Source organism: Pinus tabuliformis, chromosome 1_2 (assembly GCF_031772625.1).
Source record: "Pinus tabuliformis cultivar Carrire ecotype Pingquan chromosome 1_2, CPIR1, whole genome shotgun sequence".
NCBI lineage: Eukaryota > Viridiplantae > Streptophyta > Pinopsida > Pinales > Pinaceae > Pinus > Pinus tabuliformis.
The window spans coordinates 792,529,024-792,543,593 of NC_142298.1; the positions used below are offsets into that span (position 1 = coordinate 792,529,024).

Here is a 14,570-nt window from a genome sequence, read left to right on the forward strand (position 1 = left end):
AGCATGGTTGGATTTTGCCCATGGGGTTTCGAAATGGTGACCTTTTCACCACGAACTGCCTTAACATAACACATGATCACCATCCATTCTACGCCTCGTGGGATTTCATCTTATCTATCTTATTTTTTCATTTACAATCCATATAAAAGTTGATAAAAGGTTCTAGTTATTTTTATTTTAGAGTATTGTGCTGAGAGACACATTCTACAACCCAATATGAGGGGGATGTAAGATGTCACTTTTCCAATAAAAAAATAATAAAAATAAAAAATTAATATTGGCCCAAAACAAAAATGGAAATAACCATATAGATTAAAAAAACTACAATACAATTCAATACAATGAATAAAAAATCTCACTCCAAAACTTTTTAATATTTTTTTAATTAAATATTTGTAAAATGAATCTTTAAAAGGAGAAATCATATCCTATGGATATATTTAACATAGAATGGAAATAGTCATATAGATAAAAAAAACTACAATACAATTCAACACAATGAATAAAAAATCTCACTCAAAAACATTTTAATATTTCTTTTAATTAAATATTTTTAAAATGAATCTTTAAAAGGAAAAACCATATCCTATGGATATATTTTAATCTTTAAAGACATGATTATTTCTATGCCAAAGTTGTAATTTTTGAAAATATTAATTTAATGTAGTTTTATTATAAATTTTGCTAGCGAGCCATGTAAAAAACATCATTAAATCTATTATTATTGTTGTTATTGTTATTGTTATCATTATTAAATATGATATTATTAGATTTAATAACTTTGGATTAATAATTTAGGGAAAGGATTTGATCTCGTGCGGGAATGATAGATCTTGAGTTAGATGGATCTATGCTCATAAATAAGAAAATCATGATATAAAAAAGTAAAGTTTTCATACATATTTTTTTCTCATTCAAACATAAGTATGAGTATAAATCCATCTTGACATGAGATAATGTCATGAGTTCTAAACATCAAAAAGTACTAATCCATTTTATTCCATTCTACATTAAATATTTTCATCTTATCTATCTCATTTATTGGTTTACAATCCTTTCACAAAAAGTTCTAAATAATTTTATTTTAAATTATAAATTAGAAAATCATAATATAAAGTGTAAAGTTTTCTTACATCCCATTTTCTCATTCAAACCTAAGTACCAACATAAATCCATGTTAATTTCAGATCTATCAACACTCTAGAGGGATAAAATCTCTTGAGTTGTAAACCTCATTTACATCCACACTTTATATATATATATATATATATATAGATACACACACTATGATGTGTGCTAACTCCACGTTCCACGAAGAAAGTAATACATATTTGCTTCATTTTGACCAACACACCAATAAATTATTTTAAATATAATAATTTTTTTAATTCTCTTATAATATATACCTAATTCAAATTCAAATTATTTTAATTAGTGTGGCTATGGGAATATATATATATATATATATATATATATATATATATATATATAATTGAGTTAGACGTGAAATATTATGAAGGAATTACATCCCTTTCGTATTGGAAGAAAGATATAAGCTACATTTTGTAATATATATATATATATATATATATATATATATATATATATATATATATATAAACTTTATCATGAGTACTAGAGGAATTGCATGTCTCCTTACTTGGCTTGTCATGTATCACTTTCATATTGAGTAGTGAGTGAATTAAATATCTACTAGAAGTATTTTATTTATGATTGAAATTGAATTTTTTTTTTTATGTTATTAATATTTTAAAATATTTTATTTAAATTTTATATATGTAACTGTGAGATAACATCTCTCCCAAATTAGGTGCCTTTGGACTGCCTCTCAAAAAAACAACAACAAAAACAAATTTACAAGAAAAAAAACGTTTTTTTTTTTTTTAACTAAAACGGTTGTGAATTTTATTTATATGTTAAAAACAGAGAGGGACTTTGCCAAGGCAGCCCTGCATAAATGGCTGTAATCCTAATTTTTCTGCCTTTGGAAAGAGGCAGTTTCACAAATTATGATAAAGACTTTCCCCATTTACATTTAAGATCCCTTTCATGAGAGTGCTACCTAAGTTTGCCATGCGATCTGCTTCCTTGTTGGAATTTCTGAGAATATGATAAAATTTGTATGAATCAAAGCTCTGAAGGACCATCTTCAGTCTGTCCATGATTTTGTTGAGCCCAACATTGTTGAAATATTCCTCACTGATTAGTTTTTTGATTAAAATTTCTGAGTCTCCAAAAACTTGAATATCTTTGGCTCTTTTCTCTCTAGCAATGTGGCAGGCCTTAAGCAGCCCCAGAATCTCCGCTTGATTGTTTGTTTTCTCGCCAAGACCCCAGGCAAAAGAAACAGTGGAGAGCCCTTCCGAGAAGTAGATGATCCCACCAGTGCCTGCGGCTCCGGGATTCCCTTTGGACGCTCCGTCAAAGAAAATAGTAGTTAGATTTTGGGTCCTCCACCAGCTTTGAAAGATGTCATCAGTCTCTCTTTTTCTCCAATCTGGGTTTGCTTTCAGGGGTGAGATTCTGTACTTTCGGGGATGTGGTTCCAGGGCAAGCCACCTCTTTTCTTCCGGCCTGAGCAAGGGGTCTTCCTTGAAATATTGCTGCTGAGCCGCTTCCAATAGAAGGGCCTTAGCTTTTGCAGCAACTTGAGACGGGGAGTGCTGCACATCTTTGAATATCTGCTGGTTTCTAGTTAACCACAGTTGCCAGCATACAAATTTGGGCAGCGCTATCCAAACTTTGCGCCAAAAGGACTTGGGAGGGGTACTTTTGGGGTAGCTGGCACTCCATGTCGCAAATAGATCCGAGACAGAGGTTTGCTGAGGGAGAGAGATCTGGAAATCATGGAGAAGAAGCCCCCATACCTCCTTGGCAAAGGCGCAGTCTAGAAACAAGTGCTGGGCAGTTTCTAGATGACATCTGCAGAGTGCGCATCTATGAGGCCCTTCAATCTTCCTTTTTGCCAGATTGTCCCCTGTCAATAACTTGTTGTGTACCAAGGTCCAAAAGAAAAAAATTATTTTTGGGAGAGCTAACGGCTCCCAAACCTGCTTCCAAAAGGCGGGAGTATGGTGGTTGTTCCTGTATCCCTGAAGAGTCCTATATCCCTCTGCTGAGGTGTATACTCCAGACTTTCCCCATCCCCATCTATCCTTTTTGAATCTGCTGACTGGGGTGGCATCTTCGAGCAGGTTCTCGAGCTGAATCGATTGGTCTCTTAGGCGCTCTGGGACTCCATGGAAGTCCCATCTTATCCATTCTCCACGGTTGTCCCAGCTTGCCAGATCATAAACTCTATTTACTCCTGCTCGTTCCAGCCAATTTCTGAGCTCAGCGATATCCTCTCTTTCCGCCAACGGTTCTTTTCCCATAATTCGATCTTTCCATAAGTGAGTGGACTTGCCATTTCCGGGAATTCTGTACATGTGTTTTTTAAAGAACTCGCTGCTCTTACAACAGAGCCTCCATACCTGCGAACAGGACGCTGTAGACTGCAGTTGCATTTTGCTTAGCGCTTCTTTATCTGTGTATTTTGAGTGTAAAATTATGCTGATTGGATGGGAGGGATCGTTGATTATTTTCCACAATAGTTTGCCGCCCAGCGATTTGTTGACAAGGGAGGGGTCCCGTATTTGAAGTCCGCCCTCATCAATTGGCCTCTTAACCGTGTCCCAATTAACTAAATGCATCTTTTTATCGTTACCTTTCCCGCCTTGCCATAGGAAATTCCTGAGAAGGGTAGCAATCTGATCCGTGACATGTCTGGGGGCAAGGAGAAACGCTGCCTGATAAATGGGCAGAGCTGACAGCTGAGATTTTATTAGAATGGTTTTGCCGCCTTTTGTTAACCAATATCCTCCCCAGGCAGCGATTTTGGATTTGATTTTGCTGATTATGTGAGTCCATAGAGACCTCTTGTTCACCCCTGAGGAAATGGGAAGACCAAGATATCTGAAGCTGTCCCATTTGGCTTGACCTTTGAACCCAAGGATCTTCGAAATATTGGTGATCTCTTGTTGTTCAGTGTTCCAACTATAGATTTCTCTTTTGCTCTCGTTGATAAGAGCACTAGTCACCTTGCAATAACTTTTCAGCACATTGTCGAAGGCTTTCACTCTTTTGGTGGAAACGCCTCCAAGGAGCAAAGAATCATCCGCAAAGAGGACATGGTTTACAGAAGTTGCTACATTAGAAGGTTTGAGCCCCGGGAGGGAGCCAACGGTTTTTTCAGCTGCTAGCTTTCTACTGAGAGAGTCGGCCATGAGGATATACAGGAAGGGAGAGAGAGGGCATCCCTGCCTGATACCTCTCTGAGCTTGGAAGAAGTTGGTTGGACGACCATTGATGAGAGGGGCAATCCACGGGGATTCTATGCATGCTTTAATGAGCTGGACAAAATGCTGAGAGAAACCAAAAGAAAGCAGAACTTTGCATAGGAACAAACGATTTACTCTATCGAATGCATTCGCCATATCGAGTTTGATCAACATACCTTTCTCGCCCCGCTGTTTGCTTGAGTGGATGGTCTCCTGAACTTGAATGACATTGTCCATAATATATCTGCCTTCCACGAATCCGCCTTGAGTGCTGGAAATCAACTTTTTGAGCAGAGGCTTGAGTCGATTTGCTAGGAGTTTGGCTATGATTTTGTAAGAAGCATTACACAGCGAGATAGGCCTGAATCTTGCAAAGGTGTCTGGATTGGTTTCCTTGGGGATTAAAGCTAGATAGGTGGAGTTGATGCCACCTCCTATCTTAGCTTTTCTCATAAAACCTCTAATCATTTTAAGGAGATCAGTTTTGATAACTTCCCAACAGGATTGATAAAAATGGATTGTGAATCCATCAGGCCCAGGGGCCTTATCGGCTTCCATTGACCAGATTACTTTGATAACCTCCTCATTTGTGATGGGTCTGCATAGGGATGTGTTTTCATCTACGTTAACAAGGAGGGGAATATTGGATAGAAAGTCAGAGACTTCCTCTTCATCGCCTTGGATTCCTTTGTTGTATAGATTCCTGAAGTGTGCTTCAGCAGCGCCTTTCACCTGGTCGAAGCCTTTGCAGACTTGTCCCTCCAAGGTTTTAATTTCCGCTATATGGTTCCGGGACAGTCTAGCTCTGTATTGTCTGTGGAAGTAAGAAGTGTTCTGGTCCCCTGCCTTTAACCATAAACTTCTAGACTTTAATCTCCAGTATTCTTCTTCAGTTCGGAAGGACTGGTAGGTGGATCGTTGTGCTTTGACTTCCTCATCCAAAAGTTCTGTTGTAATATCTTTATTCTCCATTTCTGTTTGCATTGAGTGCAGCCTCTGAACTGCCTCTTTTCTTTGGTTGGTTGGATTGGGGTCTGGCTTTTTTATCCACTCCTTCAACGCATATTTCGTAGCCTTCAACTTCTGTTCCCAGATGTAGCTAGGGGAGCCTGTGATGGGTTTGACCCATGCAACTTTCACTGTCTCAATAAAGCCCGGTTTCTCGATCCATAGAGGGCTGAATCGAAAGGGAATGGGGCCCAGATCTTCTTCATCTTCCAATAGAAGCTGTATTGGCTTATGATCCGAAGTCAGTTTGGGCAGGATTTTTGTGTTGGCAATCTTTTTGTTCAACAAAAGGCCGCTTTGGACCAGAAATCTGTCCAGCCAGGCGGAGATGTGTTCCGGCCCAGCACGATTATTCGACCATGTATACAGCCCATGGACTGGAGGGAAGTCTAAGAGATCCCAGTTCTGAACGAGCTCCTCCACCGTGGCCAGCATGGAGTCTCTGGTACTGGAGCCTCCCCTCTTCTCTTTTGGCTTCAGGACTATATTTAAATCTCCTGCTATGATAATATTATTTGGGGAATGTTGTTCTAGATAAGATGATAAAGAGTACCAGCATTCTCTTTTTTCTGCATAATTTACCGGAACATACAAATTGAAGAGAGAGACAGTCAACTTACTAACTTTGTGCGTCAATTCAGTGTATATCCAATGCTGGGTTTCTTGAAAATTATTGAGCTGGAATGTGCTATCTGACCAAAGAGTAGCCAATCCTCCGGAGGTGCCCCTTGCGCTAACTGCCTTGCCTGTATTTTTATTCCACTTTAGCCTGCTGATATCTAGAAGGGAATGCCCTTCAATCTTGGTCTCTTGGAGCATGAGGATGTCTGAGGGTTCAGCTTTAAGAAGATCCTTGACTGCTTCTAGTTTTGCAGGGCTCCCCAGTCCTCTGCAATTCCAAGAGACAAACTTCATTATTTACTTAGTGGAGGGGTGGGACCTCCCTTGGAAGGTCTCGGCCTGATATTTCGCCCAATGGACATTTCTATTGTGGCTTGGCTCCCTTGGGTTTTAAGTCTTTCAGCCTCTTCTTCTCTCATTTCTTTACGGGATTTTCTTCCAGCTCTTTTAGTAGGACGCTCATAGACTTCATCCTCCGAAGATCCTGAGCTTTCTATTGTTTTTTTCCTTGTAACTTCTGCATATGAAGGGTTGGACGGGCTGCCCTGTGAGGCTTCGACCTGCTTTTCTTTCTCACCTTCTTTGCATGGAGGGGTGCTTTCTACATGCACCAGGTTTTCTTGCTCCGGATCTGTTGGGTTGATCTGTATGCTTGTTGTCCCTTGTACGTTTGCTTCCTCTTCTTGGATGGGCTTGGAACTGCTTGGCATCCCTGTCGTCTTTCCTTTGCTAGGACCTTTTTTTGGGTGTGTTGTTTTCTGGACTAGAGTCCATTGTTCCTCTTTTTGTTTGTCTGTTTGCTCTTCTGCCTTCTTCTTGCAATACTTTGCGAAGTGTCCGTGCTCGTGGCAATGTCTGCATTTGAACGGAAGCTGTTCGTAGTCCAGTTCTTGGACATGCACCCAGCCTGCAACTGTAAGTTTGATTGCTTCTGGTAACCCCTCCTCCAGATCGACTTCAACACATATTCGAGCGCATGAATACTGATCTTTTCTTGCAGCTTTGTCGATGTATTTACCCAGCGCATTGCCGATATTTTCAAGGGATTTTTGATTCCAGCAGTGGAGAGGCAGGTGGGGAAGTCTCACCCATACCGGGACTGCGGAGGGGACGTCTTGGGAAGGATCGAAGTCTGGGGACCATTTATTCAGATACAGACCCTGCGGTCCCATAAAATATGGGCCATTTCTGAAGATTAAGCTTCTGTCTTCCGGGTTTTCAAACACAAAGACAAAGTATCCTTTCCCAACAAAGTAGCTTTTCACACCCTCTTTGATCAGGGGGCTCCAGTTTCTTTGAGTCCAATCTTCTACTGACTTTGGAGAAGGCCAGAGGCCCGTGAACTGGCTGATGAGGCCTCTCTCTGCCAGGTTCAATGCTGCTTTACACGTCTCTTCTTCAGAGAGGGCCACTGAGGGGATCTTGTCCATCCTCTTGATAAACTTTTGTTGGGCCACCGATGGGGCTCTCTTCGGGCATGCTTCAACCAATGCTTGGAACGCCAGAACCTCCGAAGGAGGAGGGGGCGAGCCCCCGTTGGAATCCATGATCTCTGAGGGGCGCCTCAGGACTGAGCGCAGGGGCGCAGCAACCTCAAGGGCGCGGAATGAGTTCTCTGCGGTCAGCAGGAAAGAAGACAGACCCTCCGCGGCAGTCAGGGGGCCGAGGCGGCCAGCAGCCTCTGGCGCAGGAGAAGAGCGTCGGCTAGGTCAGAGCCGCAGCGCGAAAAAAAAAATAAAAAAAAATAAAAAATAAAAAAATAAAAAATAAAATTTTTTAAAGTGTCTCATCCCTCATAATAAAGATGGAAGAAAAACATAGAAAAATTATTATAAAATGTATTAAAAGAATGTGAATGTTCAATTTGAGATTAACTTTTGTTGGATATTCAATTTTCCCTCAACAAACATTTAAAATAAATTTATAAAACAAAGATGTTTTGTTAATAGGCAATTAAAGTAAATGTTGACCCAATATAATAAGATCCTTTGATAAATGTCATTCAAAAGAATTGGTGAATTAACTTTAATTGGATATTCAATGGTTTTCTCTATGTTAGTTTAGTGGTGGAAGTTTTGACGTGTCGATTGCTTCAAACAAAATTGTGTAGAACTAAGCATAATTAAGGTGTGTTTATTTTGGAATAGGTTTCCATAATTTTAATTTAGTTATCAATAATTATTAGGTGGATGATATGGGTTCAACATACATGGAATATATTTAGAATAATCTTAATAGTAGTGATTAAAGATTAAGATTTATCTCAAAAGTAGTTATGTCATTTTTGTTCAGTGTAGTCTAACTTATAGACTAAATGGCATTTTTCATAGCATTTTTTGAGTTTAATTTTAACCAAAATCCTACAAATATTTTTAAAACTTGAGTTTAAGATGTTTAATCGACTTGAGGTTTTTTTGTGCTTTATCCATTTATGCATTCAAAAATGTAATTTAAACAACAAAATCTCACAATCTTGCTTGAAATTATATTGTGAAACGAATGCCTTTCTATTATTTTTAATAAATTGTTAATTTAAGAAATTGTCATATCAATATGAGAATTAATTTTTGGACATTTGGTATTAGTAAGCCAAGGTGTTGGGGCATGGTATAGTAACAAAGTCTACTTACATATTACTAATCTCGTAGTAAAGTGGAAGTGAATCTACATGGCTTAGAACATTATTACATATTTTTTAAACTTATATATGTTTGATTCATATATTAATTCTTTTTTTTCCCAAGGAAAAATCATAATTTTCATTATAAATAAGGAAAATTACATGCTGAAGATGTTGAGTAGCATATGAGATATCTGTGGTCTGGCCACAATCAGTATTGTTTTTCAAAAAATATGTCGATCCCATCGAAGGGAGACTGCTATGAATAATTACATATGAAAGTTCAATAATATTATAGACATAAAGTGCTATAATTCAAAATATATACAACAAAATTTAGTCATAAAATACTCATTAAAATTGGGTCCACGGCCCCATCAAAATTACCCATCCATGAATGGGTGGTGGTAATATCTAAGAACTTATAAGTCTTGTTCCTCTTGTATCAACCAGATGCCCCTTGGCAACTGCGTGGCTTCCTTGTAAAGGAAATCAGAAATGTTGTTTCCTTCCCTATAGATATGTTGACAAGAAGATATGTCAAAAAATTATCTCAGTCTCAAAGCATCATCCAGAATGTGTCGAAGTGTGTGAGTGTGACAAATAGTTTGTTGATTAAACCATTTAATAATGATTTGTGAGTCACCAAAAATCTGCAAATTTCAACAGCCTTTGACTAATGAAAAATGTAGTAAGTTCCAGAGAGATATAAGTTCAGCAGAGTTATTTGTCACCCCCCCAAGCCCAATTGTATCCTGTAGGAATGTAGATGATTTATATGATGGATCATTCCAACCCCACATCCATGTTGTTTTCCCGAACCATCAAAATAAGCCCATGGCATGTCATAATTAATGATCTCAAGTATGATGTTGCGCATTGTGGGTTCACAGATCTCCTTTGGAAGGCTTAGGTAATCGGAAATGAGTGATGCAATGATATTGTCCCAACATGACTCTGTATCAATAAAAATAATCTTGTTCCGTTGAATCCATATATACCAACAAACCAATACTGATAGGTTCCGGCACTTATTTGTTTGTGAAAAAGTCCACCAGCCTTGCCATGCCTCTCGATGTTCCATGCCAATCCAATTATTATGAATCTGTAGTTGAATAGTAATATTAGACAGGATGGAAATAGTGATGTTGTATTCGAGGAATAAGTGATCACATGTTTCCAAGTCCTGTCTACACAATACACACCAGCTCGGGCCATGAAATGTGCGCTTATGAAGGATGTTAGCAGTAGGAACCTTGTTCGGAAGGATTCACCACATGAATAGTTTAGCCCTAGGGGTCGCCTTTAGTTTCCATAGAACAGACCACCACCATTCTGATACAATGGGTCTATGTTCGACATTCATATACAGGTATCCATATTTTGGAGAATATTTCCCATTCGGAGCATGGCACCAATTTAGTTCATCCTCCCACTCGATGATCCAGACATGCAATTCCATCAAAGTTGTTGTATAGTTTTGCCAATTGTCTACCCAACATGGTGGTATATTCAGTGTGATGGTGTTCTTACATGCCTACTGAAACATATTAGTGTGCTCATGGTCAGCAATATGAGCCAAATTGGTCTGTCTTGAATCCGAAAGATGTTGGATAAGCCCAGGTGGGAGCATATGAGCGTTCCCACAACCAATCCAGGGGTCCTTTCTAATCCAAACAGAGCAACCATTTCCAATTCTCCAGGTCAATCCATCCCTAAAATGCTTCAATGTATTAAATACCACCCGCTAGACAACAGATATGTTGTTCATTTCCCACGTTGGTAGCCTAATCGAATGAAGCAGATGTAATAGAGAAATATATTTATGATAGATAACCTTTGTCCAAAGATTCTTGTATGATAGAATGTTCTAGCGCATTTTGGCTGCCAGAGCACTGTCAAAGTAATCAAGGGTCTTGAGTCCTCATCTGCCCCATTTCTTAGGAAGTGTAATCCTATACCAGCGAACCCAGGCAAAGGTGTGTCCGACATGTTTACCCCTCCAAAGGAATCTGCAACATAACTATTGGATTCTTTGAATGATGCCCTTTGGTATCCAGGCTAAAGACATCCAATAGACAGGAGTGGCCTCCAAGATAGTTTTGATGAGAGTCAATCTTCCCACTCTTGACAACCACCTATGATGCCAGATATTTAATCTTATTTCTATCTTGGAAACCAAATAAACCCAATCAACAATCCGATAGTTTGATGGTTTTAACTTGAATCCTAGATATTTGAGTCCCTCCTCAATTTGCAAGGAGGTGAAAGGAAAATGCAGTTGAGCAGAATGGATCTCATTCTGGCTGCACCCAAAAGTAGATAGAGTGGATTTTTTATTGTTGCATTGCATCCCAATAGTGTGACAGAATAAAAGGAATACGACAACAAATGTTGTAGAGTCCCTAAGAGATCCATTCAAAAATATAAGTATGTCATCCACAAATAGGAGGTGTGCAAGTATACAGTTGTTTTTAATCTTGATGCCCTTCTATCTACCCTGCAATCGGTCCGTCATGATGAGTCGACTCATACCTTCCATGATCAATAGGAATAAAAGGGGGGAGAGAGGGAAACCTTGTCTCAATCCTCGTTCTGCATGAAAGAAAGAGGATGCAGATCCATTGATCAAAACACTATAAGATACATTGGTAATGCAACACATAATCCATTGAATGAATAGTAGAGGAAAGCTGAGGTGGGTAAGAAGCATTCAAATGTATAGCCAGCAAGTGCGGTTAAAATCTTTTTCCAAATCAATTTTAAGTATCATCCCTTGGAGGTTCTTTGATTTCATAGAGTGAAGTGCTTCTTGTGTTGTGCCCACTGCTTCATGTATTTGACTATGGTCAAGGAATGAAAATTTCTCCAAAGGTATATGCTCTGATAAGATGGGCTTGAGCTGGTTTGAAATGATCTTAGCAATAATATTGTATATACAATTACACAACGAAATGGGTCTATAATCATCAAACATATATGGATCATCTGACTTATGGATGAGAGCGATAAAAGTTGAGTTGAAAGTGTCATACATTCGCCCACTAGTCCTACATTCTCCGATGACCTGAATTAACTCTTGTCTAATAATGTTAAAGAATGCAATATAAATTTCAATTGTCCAGCCATCTGGTCCAGGGCTCTTATCCTTCTTAAACTACTTAATAGTAGCCTTTACCTCCCCCATGGATATTGTATTAAGTAGATCATCATTGGCATCCTGATCAACATATCTGGAGAATAAACCAGCGACCCTGATTATTTCAACAAGATTTGCATTAGGTGGAGCTTTGAATAAATGTCCGAAATGGGACATGCCAAGATTGGCCAGCTCATGGAAGGTATTTGCGTATGTACCATGCTCATCATTGAGATTCCAGATGGTGTTAATTACCCTACACCCATTTGCAACACGATGATAGAACTTTGTATTCTAATCTCCCTCCTTTAACCAGATGGCCCTACTTCTGAGTCGCCAAGTTTCCGCCCTGTCTTTCAAGAATCGATTCCACTTGATCTCTAGTTGTATCAAATTCTCTTTAGCATCAGAATCCTCGACTCTTAGGTCCATTTAATCGTTCAATCTCTAGTTCAGTGTCTCTCAGAATAAACACATATTTGGTCTTTTATCCTTTTCCCATTTAATAGATTTTTGTTTGATGATTGCCATTTTATTTGCAAATATCTCGGAGGCAATTAGACCTTGTTGAGTGCCAATGGTATTACGGGTCTATGTAAGCAACTAAAAATAGCTATCATCATTAAGCCAGGTTGAGTTGAACTTGAAGGGTGCATTAGGTTTTCTAATACGGACAACAATCTCCAGATATATGGGATGATGATCTGATAACCCCCTAGATCCCACCCATTGTCGATAAAGGGGTAATTGTTCCAGAAGTGCCTCCTTAACTAGAAACCAATCCAATCTTCTGGCTAATGTTGTAGCCCCGGTCCTTCGATTTCTCTAGGTGGGTTTTAAGCAGGGCAAGGGGATATCGATCAACAGGTGATCCTCCAGAAGGTGTGATATCCCATTTGATAGTGATTCCAGTTGAGCATTCATACCCCAATACCTAGCATTTCCCAGAGAAAAATTAATATCCCCGCCAATAATAATGTTGTCAGCATGGAATTTTTCAAAGTCAAGTACCTTCTACCAGAAATGGAGCCTATTGTTGCAGGGTCTGTAGACATTGATAACCCTCAGCTCTCTACCAAACTCTACTGAGTAAACATCCACACCGATGAAGCCCATCCCCCCAAGAGTTTATTAGTCTTATGGATCTAAGGTCAATCCCCAATAATAAGCCACCAGATCGCCCACGAGAATCCATTGCAATGAAGTACCATCCAAGTAACATTGCCTCAAGGATGGGAACAATTTGTATACCAATCGCAAGGGTCTCCTGTAAGAATATAATATCCACCGGTTCCAATTCCATCAAACGATGAAAGGCTAATTTCTTTGTAGGGCTAGCCAACCCCCTACAATTGTAAGAGAGCCACTTCATGGGGAATCGGGGGGGGGAGGTCAGTGCTCTAAGGACTTGATCAATGGGGAGTTGTCTCCCAGATGCCAATTCCAGTTCAACCTAATGGATGGCTTTGGAGATGTTAGATTGTCGACCCCGGGTTGTCTTGGTAGGAGGAAGATGGGGTGTAATGCCAAGGCCACTACCATCCCCTGAGGTAATATGGGATAATAACTGAAGAAAATATCCATGTCCCAAAATAGAGTCATTGGATGGCTCAAAAGGGCATAAGGTATCCACAACCCTAGAGATGGAAGGAGGGGTGGGGGAGTAAATATGTGTAGTGGGGTGCAAAGTGCAAAAAGTAGAGGGACAATGCACAGAGCCAACATTACAAAATGATAAGCTAGGAGAACAAATAGATGATATCATATGGAGAGGAAGAGGGTTAGAGATAGTACCCGCATCAGAGGCAGCTGCCGCCACCGTCGCACGTGATCTCGTGATACATGAGGATGGGGGACGAAACTGCTCCTTGCAAGTGCATGTGCCACGAGTAACCTGGGTGTCCATCAGATGTTCATCCATATGACTAAAAGGTGCCTTCCCCCGTCGATTGAAATTTAGATTTGCAGGAGCATGTTCAAACCGAGCTACTGAAGCCGAGCTGGATGCAAGAAGGGGGCAATCCTTATAGAGATGTTAAATTTTGTGTCATCATCTACATCGGTATGGAACTCCCTCATAGTACAATATATGTATCCTACAAGTTTCCCTCTAATGCAACTACATACTTTCCTCCAGTCCTTCTCTAGTATAAAGGAAGACCAAAATGTGCACCATAGACATATTCCTCATCAGCAGGTAGGATTTATCGAAATCCATATACCTGCCAAGTGCATTCCCAATCCATTTGAAGATGTATTTTGACCAGAAATGTAGAGGGAGACCAGGTAATCTGACCCAGATGGGTCCAGCCCCAAGATGTTCACGCTCAGGATCGATAAGGGGGCTCCAACGCTTAAGGAGGACCGAAGCTAATTCAATGTGCCAATGTTTCGATAAGACCCACTGGATAAACTCAAGCCTCTGAAATCACAATGCGAACCATCCCTGAGAGAGGGTTACCACTGACAACAGTTCTGTGAGGATCTGTCCCCAAATCTCTGGCACCCACTGCTTCAAACACACTGCCGAGTAAGCCCGACCCCACACACGTCCAACCAAAACCCTATCGGAGGTATCCAGAACTTCCCCCATCTGTATATTAACCCCAAAAGTGAGGGATATCTTTTTGTTTCCTGCCTTAACACCTTTGAATTGTTTTGTAGGGAATCCTAACTGAATAGGGGTGTTCCTACCTGTTGATATAGAGGCGGATTCACTATGGTCTCCGAGCCAATATTCCCAGTCAAACTAGGTTGGGGAGAAGATGAATCTCTAAAGCATCCAAAAGTGGGAGGGTCGTGAGTGGGAGGAGAGGGGAAGGGGACCGCAGGGTCCAAGGGA

At 39.8% G+C, this 14,570-nt stretch overlaps 1 protein-coding gene across 1 annotated transcript; it reads right to left on the reverse strand.

Annotated features, from left to right (window-relative positions):
• Nucleotides 1-2,021: 2,021 nt before the first annotated feature.
• Nucleotides 2,022-14,321, reverse strand: LOC149208280 (uncharacterized). Its single transcript, XM_089398292.1, has 4 exons — nucleotides 14,190-14,321; nucleotides 13,951-14,098; nucleotides 6,330-7,650; nucleotides 2,022-6,237 (listed from the first exon to the last, which is right to left on the reverse strand). The coding sequence occupies exons 1-4, from the start codon at nucleotides 14,319-14,321 to the stop codon at nucleotides 2,022-2,024; spliced, it is 5,817 nt and encodes a 1,938-aa protein (XP_089254418.1).
• Between the last annotated feature and the right edge of the window lie 249 nt (nucleotides 14,322-14,570).